This window comes from Moschus berezovskii, chromosome 8 (assembly GCF_049115385.1).
Source record: "Moschus berezovskii isolate FMDL1 chromosome 8, NW_MosBer_1.0, whole genome shotgun sequence".
In the NCBI taxonomy this organism is placed as follows: domain Eukaryota; kingdom Metazoa; phylum Chordata; class Mammalia; order Artiodactyla; family Moschidae; genus Moschus; species Moschus berezovskii.
Window position 1 is genome coordinate 37,680,573 of NC_142467.1, and position 25,212 is coordinate 37,705,784.

The 25,212-nt window shown below is 35.6% G+C and overlaps 1 protein-coding gene across 1 annotated transcript in view; it reads right to left on the reverse strand.

Annotated features, from left to right (window-relative positions):
• GABRA1 (gamma-aminobutyric acid type A receptor subunit alpha1) overlaps positions 1–25,212 on the reverse strand; it is a 52,842-nt gene that overhangs the window by 20,592 nt on the left and 7,038 nt on the right. The window contains exons 4-6 of the mRNA XM_055429706.2: positions 13,417–13,484; positions 5,194–5,414; positions 3,012–3,094 (exon numbers count right to left, since the gene is read on the reverse strand). Coding sequence (XP_055285681.1) covers positions 3,012–3,094; positions 5,194–5,414; positions 13,417–13,484 — 372 coding nt within the window. The remainder of the gene's footprint in view (positions 1–3,011; positions 3,095–5,193; positions 5,415–13,416; positions 13,485–25,212) is intronic.

Here is a 25,212-nt window from a genome sequence, read left to right on the forward strand (position 1 = left end):
TATCCCTAACAAGCAGAAAGTGTAAGGTAGCACTGACATTCAGAATCTCACGGAGAGTGGTAAAGAAGATGTCTGTGTTTCCAAGTTTGGTTCTTATCAACATATGCATGAAGTTACTTCAGATACTTTAAAAACATTTACTACATAGTGCTTTAATAAATTATCACAAAATCATCTTGCTTATCTCTTCCTTATTCTCTTCTCTGAGATTTTGGCAAGGCGTTTCCTTTAAAAGTTGAGTCAAAATATTTCCAGATCAATTTTGCTTAACTTCTTCATCTCTGGAATGTGCTGGTTAGGCCAGGTTAGAGAAATGACTATACAATAATTGTACAACCACTGCCATTTCCCACACCACTGGCAGGTACAGCAATTCACCATGGTCCTCTTTCCCACTAAGCATATGCCATCTGAGCCTACTCTTCAATATATGTCTACTCTGTTGAGGTTTAAATCCCCACAGTCCCTAAACTCTCTTTTGTGAGGCTTGAATACTGAATAGATATTTAAAACCTGATTATATTCTTTACCTGTTCAATAAATACACCCTGAGTGCCTACATTATATTGGGTTCTGTGCTAGAAAATGCAGAACAAAATAGATTTTGCCCTTTAAGAGTTTACAGTCTTCAGATAATAACAATGTTAAAACTAACAATTATCTTGGTGATAAATGGTATAAAATAAATGTGTATTGTGATCAAGAAGACTGATGGGACTATATACACATTTTGAAAAGGACTTCAGAGAAGGTCCTAGAAACTAATATTTACACTGAGATGTAAGGGATAAATAAAACCAACCATGCTAAGAAACAAGGGAAAAGTAACCGCAACAGAGAAAAGAACATATGCCAAGGCTCTGAGGTAGAAAACAGCTTGCTTATGTGTCTTTAAATTTCAGTTTTTTTATATAAGACAATATTTGTGTTCCACTCACTATCCATTTTCTTCAGGATGACAATGTGCCTAATTAAATGTGCCTTGTTTCTCTAGCCTCCTTTGTATTTAGCATTGGTCACGTGACACAGCTTTGATTAATGAGATGCGAGAAGATGTCTGTTTGGATTTTAGGGAAAGTTTTTTTTGATACAGGCACTACTCCTTTCTTCTCTACTCCCTATTTTTCTTTATTTTGAAAGTGGAGACAATGGCTGGAGTAGCAGCAAACATTTTGTCATCAGGAAGAACTTCTAAGAATATCTTAAAACATCATCCTTGTTAAGACGCTAAATTAACCAGCAATTAACCAATAATTACTTACCTTCATATATCTTGTATGAAAATTTAGATTCCTTTTTTAAGCTATACTCTCTGCTTAAAAGTATTCCTAATTAATATACTAAACATATAGTTAAATGTCTAAAACAAGATATCTCTGAAGGCAAAAGGGGACACTATTAGTAGTTATACTAGGATTTTAGATATAAATCAGTACCATTTCAGGCAAAACAGTTCTGATTTTGTATGCTATCTTGAACTATAAGGTTATTTTGTGGATTAGCTGAGTTGATTCATATACAAATATTTAATACATCGCCTGGCATATAAGTAACACATAATACAAAATATTATCATTAAAAATGGAACTGGTAGTCAGAAAAAATAATGTAATAGGTCATGGCACAGAACATACATTACACTGGGAAAAGGATTGAGAGGGGATAGTTATCACCAATTGCCTCTGTAGCTGACAGTTTTTGAAGTAGGTAGTTTATCCTTGGGTTTTAGTATAGAATGAGATTTATAAATAGAGAAAGTTGTCTCTCCCTGATTAGTACTGTTAGGAGCCTGAAGGCCCTTTGCTATTTTCTTTGCTTGCTGTCTTCCTACACTACCACTATTTTTCTTCTATGAATCATATATTCACCAAAATAGTTGCTCAGATTGCCTGACTAGTGAGAACAGAAAGCTCGTTAGGTTAGTCCAGAAGTTGAGTCAGTCCTTGTATGTAACTCCCCTGCAGGAAACCAGGAATACCTTATTCCTCCTCACTTTATGCATGGACGCTAATCAAAAGCAGAAAAACGGGAAGACCAGAGAGCCTAACCTGCTGGCCACTGTTCTCTGGGCTTCTCTAATGTGTACCTGCATATTTTAAAGATGTAGAAACCTTGAAAGTTATTACAAAGTGAATTTATCTAAGATGTCTTCAGAAGCAATAATATGTAACTAAATTTCATGAGCTATCCAAACAGATCTAAAACTGTTTTAAGACTATAATTAACTTCTTTTCTGGCATCATCTTTAGGTTCAGTTCAGTTCAGTTGCTCAGTCGTGTCCAACTCTTTGCGACCCCATGAATCACAGCACGCCAGGCCTCCCTGTCCATCACCAACTCCCGGAGTTCACTCAAACTCATGTCCATCGAGTCGGTGATGCCATCCAGCCATCTCATTCTCTGTCGTCCCCTTCTCCTCCTGTCCACAATCCCTCCCAGCATCAGAGTCTTTTCCAGGGAGTCAACTCGTCACATGAGGTGGCCAAAGTATTGCAGTTTCAGCTTTAGCATCAGTCCTTCCAATGAACACCCAGGATTGATCTCCTTTAGAATGGACTGGTTGGATCTAAGGCTTCATTATTAAGAAAATCTAATTATTGTCCTTTGCTATCAACCAATGTTTCCACCTGATAAAACAAGTCAAATTATGAAGAATAAACAAATGTCAGTAATGATATGACCTCCATTTTTTGGAAAGAAGATGATATCTATGAGGCATAAACATCCATACTCCATTTGGTTTTCTATGACTACAACTTAAACAAAAATGGAATTTTTCCACTAAATAGTTAAATTCATTCTTTCTAGTCCAGAGGATAGCGAACAGCCCCTTCCTGAAAGGATATTAAAAAGTGAAGTAAAAGATGGTTACTTATAGAAAGCACTTGCAATAAATCACTATTTAAGTTTTCTTGATACTCTATCTGTCTCTCTAACATTCATAATGAATTGGAGGTTGCTTGCTTAAAGACATGCTCTCATAAGAATCAAAAATAAAATAAATTTACTCACAGCTTCCAAATTTTAGAGGGCAGGCATGGGCATCCATAGGGAAATCCTCCAAATGCATCGGACACTCGGCTCTCACTGTCAGTCTTAGAAATTAAGAGAAAGAGTAGATTAGATACTTTCTGATAAATTTGATTGGGATGTTATTAACTATAGCAAATATATTAAGAAAGCAAGAAAGAAAAGCACAAACAGCAGTGTCATACTGAGCTGTTAATAATCAAAGGATGTGAAAAGAATTACACAGAGCACTGGGGCTTGAGCTCCCTGCATCATACAGGAAATTCCCACAGGCTAACTATTTTACATATGGTAATGTCTGTGTTTCAGTGCTGTTCTCTGTGACCAGCTAGTTCCCCACTTCATTCCCTAAAATAGCAAATGCATTAAACAACAAAGGGATAGGTGAGGGAGGAACTGTCCTCAGACTTTGGGAAGCTGAGAGTCACTTAGACTCCTTTATATGTGATTTCACTCTATTCCAACTGTTTAGTTTTATTTACAAATCCACTGCCTAACGGAAGCCAGGACTCTGCAGAACTTCTTTTTAGTCCCTATGTTCTGGGAACATGAATTCTATTTATGTTTTAAAAGGGTAGTCAAGAAAGGAATTCACAGAAATATATTTGATCTCATTTGGTGGAACTATGGAAAATTTGTACCCAAATTCCTCACATAAGTTTCAGAAAATATATTTATCTATATTATTAGGTAACTCAAGAAATGTGATAAGGTGTCTTTGTAACCAGTAAAATCATGAAGTCATTATAATATTAATTAAAGTAAATATGAAACATATAAATTAATAACTAAACTCATATCCTTAAGTCAAACTATTAGGAAAGTGGTAACAAATTAGCAAAGGTGGTGAGACATTTCAAAGAAGGGGATTATGTTAGTTCCTGATGAAGAATGTTAGATACATCTGGAACCTTTAATAGATAAACTTCTTAGTATGTGCAAATCCCTCCTCAGGTAACTGCCAGCTAGTAGAAATACATGCTAGATTTAGGCTCAAAAACAAGTGTAGGATATTTTACAAGGGAAAAATATTTCAAATTTCAAATATAAACAGATACTGCTTGGATGATCTGGAACATTCTCAACATACCTGTCCACTGACCCTCTATTTTCTTTCTCTCTTTTCTGAATTTTTCATTCTTTCAGTCCTATTACACATTTACTAGTTGAGTCCAACATCTATCTCCAGTGGCACCTGAAGCATGTTTTCTTTGTTTCTTATTTGGATATTTGGGTATAAAAAGCTAGGAATTTTGGAAGCTTTCTCTACAGGCAAAATATCACTCTACTTTCATTCTAAACAGAATCCTCCAAGTCGAGGCATTCCCTTCATTACCTTTTCATACCAAAGGAATAACTGAATGACCTAAATTAGCAAGTGCTGGCCAGATCAACAAAAACATTTCAACAAGTCATTTGGATATGAAATGACAGCTGCCTTTAAGAATAAGTCCTCATTTATGAGTCCTCAATGAGTTTCTCATAAATTAAAAAAAAAATTATCTAAAAATATTCACAGCTTTCTTTGGATTCATGCTTCTTTCATCTAACCAGAAATGAATGATTGGTTCAAATGCTGAGCTGTCCAGTAATCTCAAAATGGGGGAAATATTTATAAAGGAAAAATATACATGTAGTCTTCAGTTTAAGCAAATTTCGTAATATTTATATTCTTTCTCATTAACAACATCATTGTGAATTCATACACTTCAATATGTATACTGCCACATGAATTTATGTTTAAAAATTTTGAACTTTTTCTATTTTCTGTTTTTTTCCCCACTTCTTTTTAAATAGAAACATTTTCAGATATATACCTTGAGATAGCTTCTAGAAATTTAATCTATACCTTACTGTAAGGCGGGAAGCCATGAAGTAATAGTAGAAGTTCCTCTATTGAATTAGAATATATTGGAGCTATATATTACATTCGTTAATATACATTGTAAACATTTTCTTCAGTTTTGTCTAATCATTTTACTTAACACTTTGACTTGCATAATATTTCAGCCTGTTTAGTTTTCATAGTAGAGTAAGTATTAAACTTGAAAAACAGGGAAAACAGGAAACCAGATTCTCTACAATGGCCCATCAGCTTGATGTTAATCTACACACGGAAGAGAAGGTCTAGAAAAATTCATGGGGGAAAGCGCGTCCTCCTTACCTCATGGTGTACAACAAAGTGCCATCCTCTGTGATGCGCAGGAGCTTGTTCGGCATGGTCATGTTGTGAGCCACTGACTTCTTTCCATTGTGGAAAAAGGTATCCGGAGTCCAGATTTTACTTGCCATTAGGTTGTTTAATCGGAGTACCGTCATAGGCCCTTTAAATTTTAACCTTTCATCCTTCCAGCTTTGACGGAAAAATACATCTATTGTATATTCCTAGGTAATTTGGGAAAAAGGTCACTGTGCTGTATTTTGTAATGCAAATGTCTTATAAATACAATGCATCCTTTTTGAAACTTTAGAAGCAAAACACGAGCTGGATGATATCTCTACAAGTAAATTTGTGGTGGCCTGAACCTATTGGTGTCAGGTGAATCCTTGGTTGGCATAATCACTTTAAAAATATCTGAAATGTCAAATATTATTTGGTCAGAAAAATTCTGCTGAATATCTTCTCAGATATGTGAAAGGAACTTAGTACCTTACTTCCACCCCACCTCCATCATATCAGTACTCAAAGGGACAGAATATATTGCAAATAAAAACAGAACTGATGTTACAGGTTATTACATACATGAAAATGTTTAAATTAGACAATTTTAGTTCTAAAAATAGAGTATAACATTCTAGGGACCCTCTCATGGTCTCTGAAAACGCCAATCCCAAGACATCCATGATGCTAATGTTGAAATAATCTTATTTTTGGCTAAGTAAACACTTTTTGGCTAAGTAAACATTTTTCCCCACAAATAATGTATACAGACTTTCAGTTCTACACAATGAAGAAGATTATGAAAATAAGAAATCCATTTCAATGGCAATTTGCATCTTTTCCCAAAAAAATAGAGAGAAATGAATTCAGAGTATGCAGGTGTGTGTGTGTTTTTGTGAGTATATATGTGTATGAGTTTCAGCTGAAACTCCAATACTTTGGCCACCTGATGGGAAGAACTGACTCATTTGAAAAGACCCTGATGCTGGAAAAGATTGAAGGCGGGAGGAGAAGGGGACAACAGAGGATGGCATCACTGACTCAACAGACATGAGTTTGAGTAAACTCCAGGAGTTGGCGATGGACAGGGAGGCCTGGCCTGCTGTAGTCCATGGGGTCACAAAGAGTCAGACACGACTGTGCGACTGAACTTAACTGTGTATGAGACACGTGAGAAATGGTGTGAAGCTCCTCCTCATTCATAGCCAGGGAATCTATTTATTTGAATAAACGAAGCATTCCTCATGGCAATACCCAGAGACAAACGTCTGCTAATCTGAAAACAAGCAATGAGATTTACCAGCTCCTAAAACTGAAAGGGGTAATAATATCAATCTTTCTTGCAGGACTTGTAAACTGACACTAAAATTGGAACTTAGTGGTTTGAAATAAAGACTACCATATTCTCCATTAATCTTAGAATGCTCCAAGCTGGAAGGAAAACGAACTTAAAAACATCATGCTCCATTTTCTTAAACCCCTAAACCCTGATGTATCAGAAAGCTGCTTTTTTTTTTCTTTTTTTAAAATTATACATTTTGTCTTTAGGGCATGTAAAATAAACAGCAGGCTTTGTGTGCATGAGTTTTACTACATCTTTCTTTCCGAGGGTTAATGCAAAATTGGGTAAAGTTTGAATGAAAATTTTCAGAGCACTAGTTGGCATTGCTGAGCCCTTACTGATCAAGTAAAAATTATTATTGGTTAGTCTATCATGAGGGGCTTTCCTGGTGGCTCAGCGGTAAAGGATCCACCTGCCAATGCAGGAGACATGGTTCGATCCCTGGGTTAGGAAGATCCCCTGGAGAAGAAAATGGCAACCCACTTCAGTATTCTTGCCTGGAAAGTCCCATGGACAGAAGAGTCTGGTGAGTTACAGTCCATGTGGTCCCGAAACAGTTAGACATGACTTAGCCACTAAAGAACAACAAAGTCTATAATGCACCAGGCATAGTGGTAAATGCTGATTGAGATAGAAAAAAAAAAAAAAATGTAACATGACACCAGTCTATCTTTACAGGCAAGAGAAGTTACTCTGTTTTTTTCTGTCTGGAAGTGTCAGATGAGAAGCACTGGGATATGTGACGTAGGAATTTACTTAGAAACATGTGTTAAGCATCTGTTAAATTTGACAGAGGAAGAAACTGTTTAGACTTGGAAGCTGTAGGAGAAACTCGTGGAGGAGTAGGATGGGCTTAGAATAGTGTTTTTCATGCAGAGAGAAATGAGGAGAGTGCCTGTGGATTGTATTAGGAAGGGATCCAGAGTAGGAGTGCTTGCCAGGGAAGCAGAATGGATGGGTTTAGTCTGGGCTGTGCATGTTCCCTTCTCTGGACAACAGACAAAATTGTAAGTCAGGGCTATGACAATGATGCTATCTATGTCTATATCTCAGGAGTAAGTCACATAAGCTCTATACTTTATTAGGCTGCAAAACTTTAGCCTGGTCAACAGTGGAGGCAAGGGTCATTTGTAAATCAAGGCTCCAAGGATGTCTAAGCTGACCATATTACTATGAATCTAAAACGTTTGTTCGCTTGTTTGCTTGCTCCAAGGAGATTTTTTAATATAAAATAAATGTTACCTATAAGATAAAATATATTTATCATCAAGTCTTTGACAAGATATATCCCAAAGGCTAAGATTCCAAAAAATGTACTGCCAAGATCCTAAGGCTTACAGTTTAACATATTTAAAGCTAGCTTTATTTCCCTGTGTTAATGGTGGACAATGAAATCCCAAATTCATTTAAGATACTCTCTCTTCAGATATCGTTCTGGTTACACAAGCATGCATGTGCACACACATGCATACACATGCACAAAGAGCAAAATGAAATAAGTTTTAATTTTTATGTTCCCCTCTGTTAGAAGTAGAAATTAAAACTGATATAAAAGCAGTTGATCATGAACACTTCTTGCCTAATCAAGGATGAAATATTTGGTTCCCCGTGTTTTGGGAATGACCCCTGCAATATTGCCATGGTAGCTGCAGGCAGCTCCCAGTAGCTACTTGTACAGCCTGACCTCTCCCCATGGTCGAAATTCACTAGATCAAGATGTGCCAGAGCTCCTTCTTTAGGAAGTCGGAACAAGAAGAAGAAGGCAGAGCCATAGCATAAAGCTTACAAATGTAAATTATAAATCTGCTAACTAGAACTGAATAGTCCTTCTTCCAGATGAATGGCCTTAGGCCATTTTCTTATTTACTCTAATGCCCTTGCTGCCAATAAAATAGGGATCACTGCGATACTCATTCCACTTGCCTGTGGTCAGAAGTGAGCCAACACAAGTGAAAAACTTGCAGGAAGGTCTAGAGAACAAAAGTTCTCAGTCAACGTTAAAAGTTACTATTGGTCTCCCATTTTGTTTTTTTATCAACACAAATTCGTATTAGATTTCAAGGTATCGGGGAATGAAAAAGTGCTATTTCCTTGGAAGGGTGGTAGGACAGGAAATGAAGAAAGTGAGAAAGTGGTCATAACTAAGGAAAACAAAAACAGAAGGCAAAAGAGACGACTCCACAGAAAAGTGTCTGAATAAAAAAGAAGTGTTGGTGAATACTTCCTTCAGGGTTCAGTGTTCCAGCTTCCACCACTCAAGCAAAAATTCTCTCCCAGTTCCCCTTTTCAATAGAGCAGATCCCTGGAGAATATGAGCCTTATTCTGAAGACAGGGACACAACATCCGTTATGTTCCTAAATAAATATTGTACTGAAGTGTTCCCACTTGCACAATTTATTACCATCTGTGTGTGCTGTGATTTAATACATTTTAAGCACTATGAAAAACAGGGTTTTCTGATTGTGCTGCCTGGATATTTTTGTCAGAACCTAGTGCCCTGGGAATGCGCAGTTTGATTGCCAATTAATGGTTTTTAAAATAAAGTTAAGGAGTTGTCCTAATTTTGTTTTCTATTCCAGATGAAGTCAGATACTTTGGGATCTGTGGAATCTCTAAGGACAGACAGCCTGAGTTCAAGTTGCTACCTAGCTGGGTTACTTTTCTACTCTGGAAAATGTGGATAATAGTAACATGTAGCAAATAATTTGGCATGGGGATTAAAAAATATATGATCTATGAAACCACAGTGCCTAACATAAGCATCTGATAGTGTTTAATGTTGTTATGGTTATCATTATTTAGTTCTTTATTAGTACTCAGTTTAAAAACTACATTTCCTGTCTTGAAAAATAGCTTTGTCATTCTGCCTTTTAATTTAGATACCCTCTAAATCATACCACTCTTTCTTATGGATAATTCTCCCATAATGTAGTTTAAATATTAATCTTCTCAAAGTGGTTAGTTACAGTTTCCACTAGTCACTTAGGAAATCAGTTGCAGACTTATGGCTAATTTACTTCTGTGACAGAACAATTCAAATGTTGGCCTGTTAAGAGTTTTAGGCAAAACAGTGTCACTGGCTTAGATTCTGTTCCCTTCTTCTTACCTGATTATTGACCAAAGGACATGTGTAAAAAGTAATTTATGGTTATCTCAGGGTTAATAGTGTATCCAAAATCCTAGTGAGAATCTAAGAGAAAAGACATCACTGTTCATGCAAAATATTTTTCAAGAGAAAAGTGTTTGACTGCATATGGCTTTATTTGAGCACTGTCCCTTAATAATTTCTATTGAGCATCTACTCTTCCTGAGACATCATGTTAGGTGCCAGAAATAGAGAATAGTCATATTATTATTGGGCTTCCCTGATGGCTCAAACAGTAAAGAATCCACCTGCAATGCGGGAGACCTGGGTTCGATCCCTGGGTCATGAAGATCCTCTGGAGGAAGGCATGGCAACCCACTCCAGATTTCTTGCCTGGAGAATCCCAGGACAAAGGAGCCTGGTAAGCCACAGTCCATGAGGTCACCAAGAATCAGACACAACTGAGCAACTAAGCACACAGCCTTATTATTATTAGGAGGAGGAGGAGTAATTTCTTTATCAGTGTGCACTATTTGTAATGCTTTATCGCCTCTCACGGTGTTTCCATCTCAAAGAAAGCTTCACCAGTGCAAAACTTCCGAAAGTTCTCATTTCTCTCATACTCTTCTATTCAGAGAAAGGAGAGAGGACACGTAATTTAACTCGACAGAAGAATTTGGAAGAAGAAATTAATCTTGCCTATCTTAGCAACTTCCTCTTGTCTTCTCCATTTTTGATGCTGGCTGTCCATTAGACTCACAGATGCTACTGTGTTCTTCCATGAGACACATTTTACGTGGACAGTCTCCACTCTTGCAGAGGGAAGCCAACACTGCCTGCTGATTGGGTGGGTTACTCTGGCTGACCCTGGTGTTTACTCTCTGGAAACCACTTGTCTGCAGATATAAGCCACCTTCTAGAATACAACCATTATTAGTAATAAAGATAATATCCTCCTTTTTCATGTCCTTTACTCTGCTATCTTATTTCTCAAAACAATCCGAACTCAGGTAGGAAAGAGGGTGTTATTTAACAAGTTCCAGAAGACCTTAATTTTTATTTTTTTAATTTTATTTTACAATATTATATTGGTTGGTTTTGCCATGCATTGACAGAAGACCTTAATTTTTAAAAGCTAGTGTAGACTCATAAACCTTTTACCAAGTAAGTAGAAATTAAACACTTATTGTAAAACAGCAATGCATTGATAGTATAAGAGATATGAAACAAGCTTGCCTTTATGTCATTTGGCATCACTTTAGGAAAGTAAGATACTAATATAAGTAACTTAATAAAACAATGCTATATATGAAACCAAAAGCTAAATTGTATTTTATAGTCGATAAATATGATTGAATGCAGAAAGGGAAAGTCAGTTTGTTATTGGATGAATAAAAGAAAACTTTTCATCAAGCATTTGGGTCTTGATTTGGACTTTTGGAGAAATACAAAATTTAAATGGATAGAGATTAGAGGAAATTTCTACAAAGGGTGCATGCCATCATAAGGGGTTCAGAGACAAAAAAATTATAATAATTACTATTTATTGAGCACTATCGATAGACCCTTATTTATATATCTCATTTAAAATTCCTAACAGTCCTACAAGGATGCTGTTGTTGTTGAAGTCTTACAAGGATAGGTAACTATGATAATATATCCACTTTAGAAGCTTTGAGCCTTACAAGATTGATTTGCTCCAATGTCACTCTGCTGTCAGTGATGAATTTGAATTCAGCAAGACTGAATCCTAGAGTCAGTATTTCTAGCCCCCAAGGGTATGCCTCATAGAAAGTAATACTTATGCAAATCACTAAATAGTCCATGGGAACAAGTGAGGACGAGTGGTAAAATCATGTATGGTTATCATGGGATACAGGCAGAGGAGCTTAAATTTGACCTTAAACTGAACTGGGATATATTAAAGTTTCTTAATTAGAAAAGTAGCATGAGAGAATAATAGTTTTGTGGGAAGACTGAGTCGCAATGTGGGAGAATCACAATAGTTTTCAGGCCACAATCAAGTTTGTAAAAATTATTTTATTGCACAGTATTTCAATAAAGTGGTCTACAGACTGACCACAATGGCAAAATGAATTACCAGAGGAATAAATCCACCATTTTGGCTAACTTTAATATTTCTTTTTCTTACATAGTGATAGTGGTTAACATTTATTGAGTGCTTAGGATACACCAATGATTTTTAAGTGCTTTTCATGTATTAATTCATTTAATACTTGTGATAACTGCATGAGATATTAGTATTATTACTCCCATTTCACACATGAATAAGCTGAGGCAGAGACATATTAAGTAATTTCCCCAAGGACAGATACACTCTTATCTAGTAAAAGGACTGGTATTATAAACCCAGGCATTCTGGTTCAGAAATTTGTATTCTTACCTAGCACTCTGCTATCTCTTCTATGCTCCACTGACTCTAACCTGTACAGGTTACATTCATGACCTGTCTTAGGTGTAAAGCATCTAATTATCCTGGGGCTTCACTGGTGGCTCAGTGGTAAAGAATCCACTTGTCAATACTGGAGACATGGGTTCAATCCCTGGGTTGGGAAGATCCCCTGGAGAAGGAAATGGCAATCTACTCCAGTATTCTTCCTTGGGAAATCCCATGGACAGAGATGCCTGGTGGTCTACAGTCCATTGAGTAGCAAGAGAGTTGGGCATGACTCAGAGACTAAACAAAAACAACAAAATCTAATTATCCTAAATCAGCATTTCCCAATGTTTGAGTCACAGAATGTCCACAAGCATCACCTGAAGAAAAGGGTTTGGGGCAAATACGATTGGAACACACTAGATTAAATGCAGTTCAACAGTTTACCTTACCTCGGGACTGGTCAGAGCTCTAACCCTGCCAATCTGGGTGCCTTGTGAATTTCTACACTTTGGGAAATGCTGGTCTAAACTGTTATTTTCTCTAACATTTTTTCTGAATCATCTGACCTATTAGGAAATCAGAAGACTTTTAAGACGGTGTAAACAAAAAGATATTTCAAAAAATAGTATTTAATTAATGTATCTTCAAAATAATTTTAATGATGTGTCTCATGGCCTCTTTATGATTTTTTGCTTTTATAGGAGTTTGGCTGTCAAGAGTTCAGAAATATTATATAATATCTGCAGAGCTCTACAGACTTACCAACCCCCATCATATAGAAGAGAAAATCATGTTCATTTGGATTGGGAAAAGAGAGAACAGGTATGTATTAATTTTATTTTTACTCTTGGTAATAATTTAATGATTGCCTTTTGCAGTGAAGCTGAACCTTTCCCACAGGTGTTATTTCATTCTCGGTCTAATTCTGGTCAAGTATTTGCTCAGCTTTTATACACATTTCTCCTTTTTAACCAAAAATAATTCAGAAATTGCAGTGTTTACAGCTATTCTATAACAGTCCTGGCCTTCCAGAAAGCGAACATTCTTCAATCAATATGTCCTCCTAACTAAAATATAAGGTAATTCACACTATTTGAATCACAGAGCATAGACCAAGGCAAAGGAATAATTTCAGTGATGGAACAAAAGAAGACTGCAGTGGTTGACAACTATAAACAGGCTTGGCCTGAAAAGTAAATGGGTATTTTCCATTATGTAAATATTATCTCTACATATATTACATATATATGATATATTACTTACTATGCACACAGAGAAACACAAAGATATAGCCAGGGCACTGCAAATTACTTCCTAAAAAACTAATCCATATTTTTCCTTTCAAAAGTTAAATTTGGAAAATACTCCAGGAAAACCAAAACTGCAGAGTCACTTACCATATCATGGTCTGAAACGGGTCCGAAACTGGTGACGAAGATGTCAGTCTTCACTTCAGTTACACGCTCTGATGAAGCAGGAAATTGGGACAGTGAATGTCTATCAACAGCCCTTATTAGATCTCACAACCATATACTCACACCCAAATGGGAAATTTATTGGCTTTGATTAGCTATTTCTAAAATTGCTCCACTGTGTAGTCCTGATAATTTACTGCTTACACATGAAATTTCACAGTGAATATTTTTCAATGGAGAAGGGAGCCTAAATATGCCACTCTGGGAGACAGATTTTATGGAGAGGTCAGATGATTCTTAATGGATTCTGTAAGAATGGACACACTTTCCTGAATGATACCAAGCCATTTCATGTTGTAATAAGAAATATGCTAGCATATGGGTATGATTTAAACTTAACTATTCTTATACAGCTTGCCAGATTCTCCAGGTATTTAGGCTACTCTTGGGACGTATATAGTGTACTGTAGCAAGCTTTATTAACTGTTTAAGGACTCAAGGGTGTGTTTTATAAATGATTTCTTTCTGGCATTAAATCATAAGTGGATTATCCAAATTAATCCCTGGGAAAAAAAATCTGACAACCTATGCAAGTACCTTCAATTTTGAGGACAAGAAGCACATATTATGGTACAGCGAAAGTTCATTTAATAGATTCCATTTCAAGCTCAATGTAATTTTATGTTAGTGGCTCTGAGGCATATATATCAACCAATAAAACGTATGTAGTTTGGTGACAACCCAACACAGATATGTTTTTTTTTAAATGTTGCTTGCATAAAAGGAAACCTTCGTTGAGAGGTAAGAATGAAAAAGATGACTTTTTAATTTTCAACTTTAGCTCTGAGAAATTACAGTCCAGTATTTTAAACGATTCATTTCATTGATCACGATATTTGTATCTTTGGTGTAGTATATTAAAAAGTTGACCCAATACATGCAATAATGAATTCGTTTGAAAATCAAAAATTTTATCCCCTAGCAACTCACTTGTAAAAAGTTAAATGTTCAGTATAAATTTGGCTCGTGGAAGTCATGTTATACACATAATGTGTATCTCAAATGATAGAATAATTTTGAGGTGGAGATAGTCCCCTCCATAAGCAATCCATTATTTTTTAGGTTTTGTTCTCCACCCCCCAAAATTTCATTGCCTCCAAAATGCTTAAATGAGCCTGCTGACATAATAATTATGTGGGGTTTACTGTTCAATGTTTCAAAATAAAGAACATAACTTGAGACAAAGAGAATAGAGTTGTGTTTTTAGAACTCATTTCCAACCTCAACTTTAACATCCAACATCCTGCAGTAACTGTGGAGCTTAAGAGAATAGCCGTCAGCACTAAGTCACAGATGTATTAACCACTGGCCTCTCATACCATGTCCCTCTTCTCACCTCTTCCAGCAGTCACTCCCCAATACGTACATCTCTCTCCCTACTGCACACTTTATTTCCATATATACATATATGGAAATACATATTTGTATATCTGTTATTTCTTAAGAGTCCAGCAAGAGCTCACACCTTATTAGAATGTTAGAATGACTTTCAATTAAAAATCATAACACAATGAAAACATGCTATCTTGTCACAAAAGCTGGAATTCATCTATTCACTGAGCTCATTTTCGTCCTTTCTCTTTCAAGATTTCCCTTTCTAGATCAAGTAAAACAACTCATTTTGTTCTTGAAGTTGAATTTCCGTTCTCTCAAGATTACAAGCTATAAGGTTTATGATGAATATCTTATGGCTTTGAGTGACACTTATGGAAGTAAGATTATGTCTTTTCTTTCATTTAATTTTTATGGCAGGGACCTATCGTTAAATGCACACTTACTTGGGGAAATAAGTGTCCCTGTTTTTACACTTGCAAGTGCTTCGTGGCGTGGGACAATTCTTTTGGACTCCTTTATCAGTATTATCTATTTTGGGAGTGTGAGGAGAAAATAAATACTCCCCGAGGTAGCTAGCGTTTCAAAACTTGGCTTACCAGATGTTTTAGGGGCAACCAATATGCTTTTTTCTTAAATGCTGAGGAGGATGTGGAGAAAAGGGAACCCTCCTACACTGTTGGTGGGAACATAAATTAGTACAGCCACTATGGAGAACAGTATGGATATTCTGTAAAAAACTAAAAAAGGGATACCATATGATACAGCAATCCAACTCTTGGGCATATATCCGGAGAAAATCATAATTTGAAAAGATATATGCACCCCAATATTCACTGTAGCACTATGTACAATAGGCAGAACATGGAAGCCACCTAATTGTCCATCAACAGAAGAATGGATAGAAAACAAGTGGTACGTATATACAATGGAATATTAGCTATAGAAAGAACAAAATAATGCCATTCACAGCAACATGGATGGAGCCAGGAATCATCACGCTAAGTGAAGTCAGAGAAAGACAAATATCATATGATACCACTTATATTGGAATCTACAAAAAGAATACAAATGAACTGATCTACAAAACAGAAATAAAGTTACAGATGTAGAAAACACACATGGTTACCAGAGGGTAAAGAGGTATGGGCTGAATTGGGAGATTGGGATTGACATATACACACTATATGTTAAAATAGATAACTAATAAGATAACTGAAAAGTATCGTATAGGGAACTCTACTCAATAGTCTGTAATGGCCTATATGAGAAAATAATCTAAAAAAGAATGGTATATGTCTATGCACAACTGATTCATTTTGCTGTATGTCGGAAACTAACACAACATTATAAATCAACTATACACCAAGAAAATTTTTCTAAAACTCTGTTCTGTCTATCATAAAATGCTCTGAAGAAGTGAACTTGCCAATTATACAGAATATTTCTGTCTGCTCTTTTTAGATTGTTAGCAGATGATTCCATCTGCAACCTGGGGAAAACAAGATAATCAGAAGACTCACTTTCTATACTTTCCCTTCTAATATAGCTCCCTTGTCACATGTTCAGGTAGTTTTCTTTTATTTGTCATCAGTGAATATATAGTGAAAAAAGAAGTTACCATTGCTTTCAAACTGCTTATTATGTATGCTGCTGAAAGATATATCTTGGACATTATCATGCTCATTTCCCTAAGAAACCATGTTTTAAATTAACGTGGTCAATGTCATCTACCCCTGTGTTTCCGAAATTCACTTGGGAATGCTACTCTAAAACATTACAAAAGCTTTAGAGTAAGCATAAGCCCAATATAACATATTATGTCATTTACAAAAAAATAATAATAATAAATATAAGTCCATAGTTTAAGTTGAGACACTTCAGAAAAATATTTTAAAAATTTAAATTCCCTGAAATATCACCATCCACATAAATTCACTGTTAATATCTTGATGTATTCCCTTACATAGTTTTTTCTATTCAAATATATACTTAATGATTATCCTCAAACCACATTCTCACTCAGCTGAGTACAATTTCAGTGGCAAAGAATAGGATCCTTTGACGAAAAGCGTCCTTCACTTCAGCTCACCAGGGAGTCCTTAAGTGGCATGTGAAGTCATTCTGCTTTAAGATAAACATTTTATAATCTGGAGTGCAAAGGTTCAAGATAGAGGGTCATTGTGAAGGAACTTCAGCCAAATTATAAATAGTGCCATGGTTAACTTGCTTTATTGACAAAGTAATGGTGGTTTGAAATCCAGTCCTCTTCAGATCAACCAGGCTTAAATGGAAGATGCACTCATACTCATGTGTTTTGGCTGAGAGCTAAGGCAATTGGTGAGGAACCTTCTTTTTCCCAACTCTAGAAAAATTTTGTCTTCTCCTCCCCCTCCCCTTCAGCAAGAATTTTACATTTATACATATATATAAAATTTATTGTTTAAGGAACAATAGAATTTAAATCACATGCTTTTATACCAGACTTTATTAGACTTAGCATTAGACTCTGAAGTTATTAGAAATATCAAGAAAGTATTCAAGGCCTTTCTATGGATCATATGGGAAAACTAAAGAATTTTATGCTTTGAAATATTCTATTTGAGAGCATACAACATGAGGCAGGAACTTCTAATGAAGTTTAGCTAGGAAGATTACACACCTAACCAAAGTCATACATGAATGAGCCTCTGATGTAACGAGGAAACTGTCTGCAAGTGGAAATCAATTAAAATAACTTGGTTGGAAGAAATGTTCAGAGACTAGATTAATCAGCAAGTAATTTTTTTTTCCAATCCAGTATTTTTGTCACAATAATCCTCTGTCCAGTGTAAAATAATCAACAGATTCTTCAGAATTAGTATAACTGTATACACATGTTCAAGTTTTCAAAGGATAAAGATGGAATACTGCTGCTGCTAAGTCACTCCAGTTGTGTCCGACTCTGTGTGACCCCACAAACAGAAGCCCACCAGGCTCCCCCGTCCCTGGGATTCTCCAGGCAAGAACACTGGAGTGGGTTGCCATTTCCTTCTCCAATGTGTGAAAGTGAAAAGTGAAAGTGAAGTCACTCAGTCATGTCCGACCCTTAGCGACCCCACGGACTGGACTGCAGCCTACCAGGCTTCTCCATTCATGGGATTTTCTAGGCAAGAGTACTGGAGTGGCTTGCCATTGCTTTCTCCGAAAGATGGAATAGAGTTATGTAAAATGGAATTATGATGGTGGTTATTATTACAGTGATTAAGGATATCTAAGACAGTACATCAATGCAAATTAAGTTTGTGATGATTAAAATCATTCTTTAAACAAGCACACCCTTCAAACATGTTTCACATACAACATATACACATTATTTATATTACATATATGTGCACACACATGTATTCACAAACACACACATATGCATACACATATGCACATACAATATTATAACCTCTGTAACAGCTAGACAGCAGTAGATCTGTTTTTACTAGGGATTTCCTACAATGCTGATATCCTGCTGATAAGTATTGAAGTAACAGATGTTTTGAAGTGATAATTCAAAAAGATGATTAGTGCTTGAGGCAAAAATCAGAAAAGCAGTGTAGTATAGTAAGTAGTAAGCACATTGGATTAAGAGTCAAAACATTTGGATTTTTACTTGGATTTTCCTAGAGAACAAGCTATGTGATTTTAGGACAATCCTTTAATGTCTCTTAAATTATTTTATTACTTCTTCAGTGAAGAAATAATACCTGCACAGTCAACTCCATTCTATTGGAGTGACAGTCAAATAGATGTATTTTCTGGGTGCATTAATTTAGTCAACAAATGTTTACTGAGAGTTTTCTATGTGCTAGGAAGGCACTTTTCTAGATAACAGTAATACACTGGTTAACAAAAGTGCAATTGTTCCTGTTTTTTAGCAGCATTTCAAATAGTCTTAGGTAACACATATTTTTGGTAAATAGGTTAGAAACATAGATAGGTAAACAGGTAGGTAGATAGAATTATATACAAAGTTGTGTATAAGCATATAGCACGAATTACACTAGTTAACGTCAGATCATTATAAGTGCTCTGAAAGAAGAGATGGCATTTGACTTGTGACCTAGAAGGTGAGAAAAATTCAAGGATGAACAGATCCAGGCAAAGACATTTCAAGGAGAGGAAAGAATAAAGCAAAGATCTAAAGCATAAAAGAAAGAATAAAGCAAAGAGAATAAATGCTCTTTGTTTAAGAAAGTCCATACATCTGGAACTTGGTGATGCTGATGATCATGGTATAAGATGACACTCTAGATGTAAGAGGGTCCACACTTAAAGAGCTCTTCATAGAAGCAGGTGACTTTTGTTCTAATGTAACAAGAAGCTTTGGGGTAATGAAGTGAAATAATGTTACTTGTGGTTTAAGAAGACAACTGACACTTCGTAAAGAGTGGATTGTAAGAGTGACTAATTTTTTTAAAAAATGGAAGAGGGAATCAATAGTGAAGAATTGTAGGTGGTATTTTGTTAGGGATTCCTATTACAACAATTTGTTTAATATGGCACTGGCCATATTTTCAATGGAAATGCGATCTACTAAGGAACTTAGAATAATATTCACTGGGCCCAGTTCTGTTTGCTTGTAACTTATGAATGAGGTTTATTGCCTCCTTCAAGCTACTTTGCTGCTATTAATTCACAGAGGCAGTCACTATGTGTCTAAATTGGCTAGCATTAGTCATTATAATAAAGTATTTCTTAAAACCCCACTTGAGGATGGTCCTGTTTAGAAATTGAAAATATCTTGAGCTCACTACATAACTATCAATTTATACTCCTGCTGTCTATGGGGTCACACAGGTTCGTACACAACTGAAGCGACTTTGCAGCGGCAGCAGCATTAAACAATGTTTCAGCTCCCTGCCAATCTGCCTGGAGCAGAGTTTATGCTCCTTATCCTTCATTTCCATTCCCTTAACTCTTTACCATTTTCCCCTACCTGCTAATGTAGAGCAACTTAGAGTTGATGCAACTGCTAAATCTGGATATGGAGTCGAAAATCACATTTTGAAATGTCTAGCCAATACCTGGTCCTTGTGTTTTCAGATTTCCAGAACTCAGATGATATAAGCATCTCCCAGGGAAAAAAGGTAAAGCATATTACAGCAGACATTCATCTCTCCTCCCACTGACAATATCCCTCCTTAACTCCTTATATCATGGCATTTCTATTGGGAGAGGGCAAAGCTTTAGAAAAGGATGTGATTGCGGTATTGGAGAAATGGGTTTCTTTCAGTATGTATAAGTCTTGATCAAAATTGCCTAATATGCAATAGCTTTGAGGCATCATACTTTATGTTCCCATTACAGAATTTTAATTATATGAAGATAATAATCTTGGAGGGATGTGCCATCCACTTAGGACTCAGTTTCAAGTTTTTCAAAATGGCAGAGTCCGTGACTATGAACAAGAAGATTCTTAACTCAGAAACACTACAAACACGATTTTTCAAATTAAGAACTCAAGTTCAGGCTGTAAAACACCGACCATCTAAAGAATATATTTATACACACACACACATATATATATATTTAATAGTTCACATTGGTTCTAGTATCAAGAAAGAAATTGTTAAGTATATAGAAAGGTCAAAAGTAACTGCACAAAATATAAACTGTAGCTGTTTACTAATAATTTAGCCTTTATAATCTGACCATAGTCTCAGAGCCTACATTTTATCTTAGGAAGTGCTTGGCACAATGATCTATACACAAAAAGGAAAAATGGAAGCAGGTAGTTTTTAAACAGGCTAAAACATTCGTCTGGGCATCTCATTTGGATTCATTAGACAAGCTGGCTTCATGAGCTGACTGGATCTCTCAGCCAGTAAAGGTTAAAAGGTGTTCTCTGTTCACTTTAACAGTTCTTCTTGTGTCTTTGGTAACTGCTTTTCCTCTAAAATTCAATTGAATTATGGACTGTTTAGATATAGTATTTCAGTGGAAATAAACTGCATTAAGCCAAAGTCTGAGCATCTGCTCCACACCTTGCATTAAAAGCACCAGAAAAAGCTATAGCAAATTCGAAAAGAATTCTAGAGTGGAATTTCAAAAGTTAATAAAAACTATTAATTGGTAAAGTAAATATATCAAGAGTAATAACAAATATTGGAGAAGTCTAATGTTTTAAATTGTTTTGGGGGTACTGTCAGTAATTTAGGATTTTTTTTTTTTGAAAGTGAATATATTGTGACATAATATCTTGTCCTCTAAATTTTTGAAATTCTGGCTTTTTAATATAAATACAAAATGTGTACTTTAAGTTAGGTGAACATGGATAAAACGGTTGCCTCTGATTTCAACATCACACAGCATATAAAAACATAAAAAAGATAAAATGAATATCAAATTTCATCTTGAGATAAAGTCTAGTTACCTAAAGTTTATAAAGTTGCACAAAATTTCACAGAAGTTAATCTGACTTTTTTTCCCCCTTAAAGCACTCTTTATCATTCCACCTTGCATTATTTTGACACAAGGAAACTTAACCCAAGAGGCCAAGTTATTTCCCCAAGGAGCCAATACCACTTTGCCAGCAGCACTCATATCCAGTGCAGTCTCCTTGCCTGGTGGGAGATACTTATTATCTTAAAACTTATTATCTCTTGCAATAATTAGGCTAAAGCAGTCTCATACAGGCGTAAGAAATCAAAAATTGGGAAAATCAAGATGATAAGGAGTATGCTTTGAGGCATAGATTGTTTTCAGATAGTACGTCAGTGCTCAAATACCTTGAGAGAAAATCCCAGCTATATTCCAGTTATAAATACTCCTCTAACTAATGGCTTCAATTAAGTAAAATCTAAAACAACAGCAACAAACCAATTCTGTAACACAGGAAAAAGAAGAAAATCTTAACTAAATATGTTAAGTTTATAGTAGGAATAAATAAGCAGCTTCGCCAGTGGCTCAGTGGTAAAGAACCCGCTGTAGTGCAGGAGATGTGGCAGGAGCCTCAGGTTTGATTCCTAGGTCAGGAAGATCTCCTCGAGTGGAAAATGGCAACCCACTTCAGTATTCTCACCTGGAAAATTCCATGGACAGCCCATGGGGTTGCAAAAGAGTCAGACACGACTCAGTGATTAAACAACATCAGGAATAAAGTCAGTTCTCTACCTACATCCCTACCTACCTATTTACTTCTCCCATCATCTGGGTTTGTCACATGATGAGTACACATGGTACTCTTTCACTGCACAGAGAGATGCAGCCTGTCTAAACGGTGGGGCAGAGAGGGCGGGAAAGAAGTTACTGGAAGGACAATGCTTCTCATTAAAACCCTGAAAACTTTCTTCAGAATGCAGTTTTGGATCTTTGTTTCTGGATTGTTCTTACCCCTACTCCTAGAGTGCAGGGAAAGCCAATGCGATGGTGGCTGAAATTTTACCCAGATAGGTGTAATTTGGGCGGCGGGCGGCGGGAGGAGGGGGGGGAGCATCATTTAATTTTTTAGAAAGTTCAAGAAAATTTAGGCTTCTTTAGTTTTAGATTCACAGCCAATAAGGAGAAACCTTGAGAAAACAGATTTCCTCAGAAGGTGTTTGGTTTGATCTTGATTTTAAATGAAAAGAGGAATCTTGATGAATCAAGGAACACCTTCGCCTCGCCAGCCTCGTAACACAGATGCCTCTCCTGTACCAGTTTCTCTAGTTGTTCTCTTCTGCCTTCTCCAGCTCTCTCACTTTTCTCTATTCTTTCTCCTTATTTTCAATACCCTCTTTCAATACCCTCTTGCTCTCCTTTCTGCTCTAACCTTTCCTTTTTTATCTCGCCTTTTTCCTTTTCTGGATTTTACCTCCTCTTCTTCCTCAACCATTTCATTCTTCTGTGGTAACCATGCTTTAGGCAAGAGCCTTTCAAAAATATTCTTCGGTCCCTGGTTGCAAGGAAGAAGGAGCCCTCTACACCTTGCCCTCAAAGAAAGCAATATTAGATGAGAATGAACTCAACAATCACTGACAATTTTGATTTGTATTTTCTGGCTACAGACTATTTCAATTCAAGTCCATTTAAAGCTTCCTTCCTTAATTTTGTACTTAAAATGTGAATTTGCCAAATGTTTTTCTCTTTATGTCCCTGAGTAGAGGATATTACTAGAATTCCACACACTATCCTTTTTAGTGTTTTCTTTTTTAAATTGAGATAGCCTTCCAGGATATCATTTTTTATGCTGTCCTTAATTTTTTTTTCCTCCCCTAAGGATTGTTCTTGACCCTGAAAAGATAGTCTTTTTTAAACAGTATTACAATAATTGCAACCTCCTATCATCTGGATGAACCATGTTATATATTTGTTTCTTAATTTTTGGATCTAGGGTGTACATTTCCAAAGAGTAATGTTACACCTTTAGATGCTGTGTGTGTTTCTAAAAACAGGTCATGATGAAACTGCACGTACTAGAGTTTCTTACATTAGTCTCAAGTCTTAGCTTATCACATTTCTATATTTTATCAAGACATTCAGAATAAAATATCTCTCCCTTCTGCACAATGTTGTTATTTTTATAAAACCAGACTTTTTATCATAATAAAGAAGACAGTGGGCACCTTTCTCTTGCAAGAAAAGATTATTCCAGCTGTGATCATGAACCTACTATGAGGAAATTTTTACTCCTTTTATAAGCTAATGATAATCTTTCAAGTACTTCCTCTACATAGTTTTTGCATTGAAAAGCAAATGAATCATGTAAAAAATTGATTTTTATAATGGAGAGCTACTAGAATACATGTTAAACTTAGCTTACCAGAAATATATGGTAAAGACATAAAATTAAATAATTCTGTAGAAATGTATGTAATAGATAATTTCAATTTATAGCTTCCAAATATCATGCATGATGTTATCATTTTTTCCCTAATTCTGTAGCGATTATGTTTATAAAATATCTAAAAACTGTGCTTAATATTTAAGGCTGTATTTTTCTAAAGACAGATAAACAGTCTCAAAATGTACTTAAACATGTAAATGACTCTGGAGATAGGGTAATAAACACATCCCATTATATCCCTTAAAACTGAAAAGGCACTCCAAAAATGACAAAAATTAAGTTAGTATTAACACTTTTTCATAAATCTCAAATCCATCAGATTTAATTGCAGTATGTTCTAGGATGACACATAAAATAGAAATAGAGGAAATTATTTAGGCTACCTTTAAACTTGTTTTCATGTGTATCATAACCTCAAAATCACCATTTCCAGAAATCACAAATATCAGAAAATCCTTTTTAAAAAGAATAAAGCAGGCCCATTTTAAAACTTTTTCCTGAGCCCTTGAATCCTCTACTATGGTACAGGACATTGTATTCTCTTCAATTAAAAATAATTTATCTTATCTATATTAGCCTACCACTGCTCTGTTCTTTACATAGCTATTTTTGTTATTCTGAGGGGGTTAAGTAGATAATATGTTAGATTCCGTGAAAATTGCTGCCTGAATTAATGTAGTTGTTTCTGTATAATAAATTCACTATTATCTTGAGTCTTGAAAGAGTAGCTTTTCAAAACTCATTCTGAGTCTGTATTATATATCTTCGGGGTTTGTGGCTCTCCAAGACTTAGGAATGCATATAAGGAGTAGGTGAAATGCTTCCTGCTTACACTATATTTGATTAAAGAATTAACATACACATTTATTAAAGTTATTATACATAATTAAATTTAAATGAGCAGTCATGTGTGTGTTATCTGTACTCCAAATAACAATATGACCACATAGCTGATTATTAAAGGTGTGTGTGTATATGTGTGTGTGTAAAATTGTTTAACAAATTTAAAACTATGCACAGAACTTAAAAGAGGATACTCATATTCACAAGTTAAAGTATTAAACGCAATTTCCTAAATTAGAATGAAGATAAGATTTTCTAGATATATTATAAAATTCTGCAGATTTTCTATGGATTGTTGTGGAGAAGGAAGATGAATAAGTAAAGAAATCAGATGCATGCCCATTCGTAAAAGTTATTATCACTATTCTGACTTTGTTTTTGTCCGTTCCTCCGCTACCTGCAGTCTTTGCAATTTATTTCAACTTTTATAAACTAAGAACAATTTTCCTAAGACCGCTTTAGATGTTTAGATATACACAGATTTTATATTAATACGGCGCACACGCATTTATTCACTCTATTTTGTGATAGATACATTTTATTCCTTAATACTTTTTCAAAGAACTTAGTAAGGGGAAATCAAGTGGAATACAACAAACCTGGAGGAATTTGTATAGCATGTCCTAGAATGAATGCTTGAGACTGATAGGAAAGGACACCTGGTAAGACCTTTGACATATTTCTGAATTGTGCCTTTGACAAAGGAGTTTCCCTTAAACCTCTGAGACACTAATGGCATTTGGCAG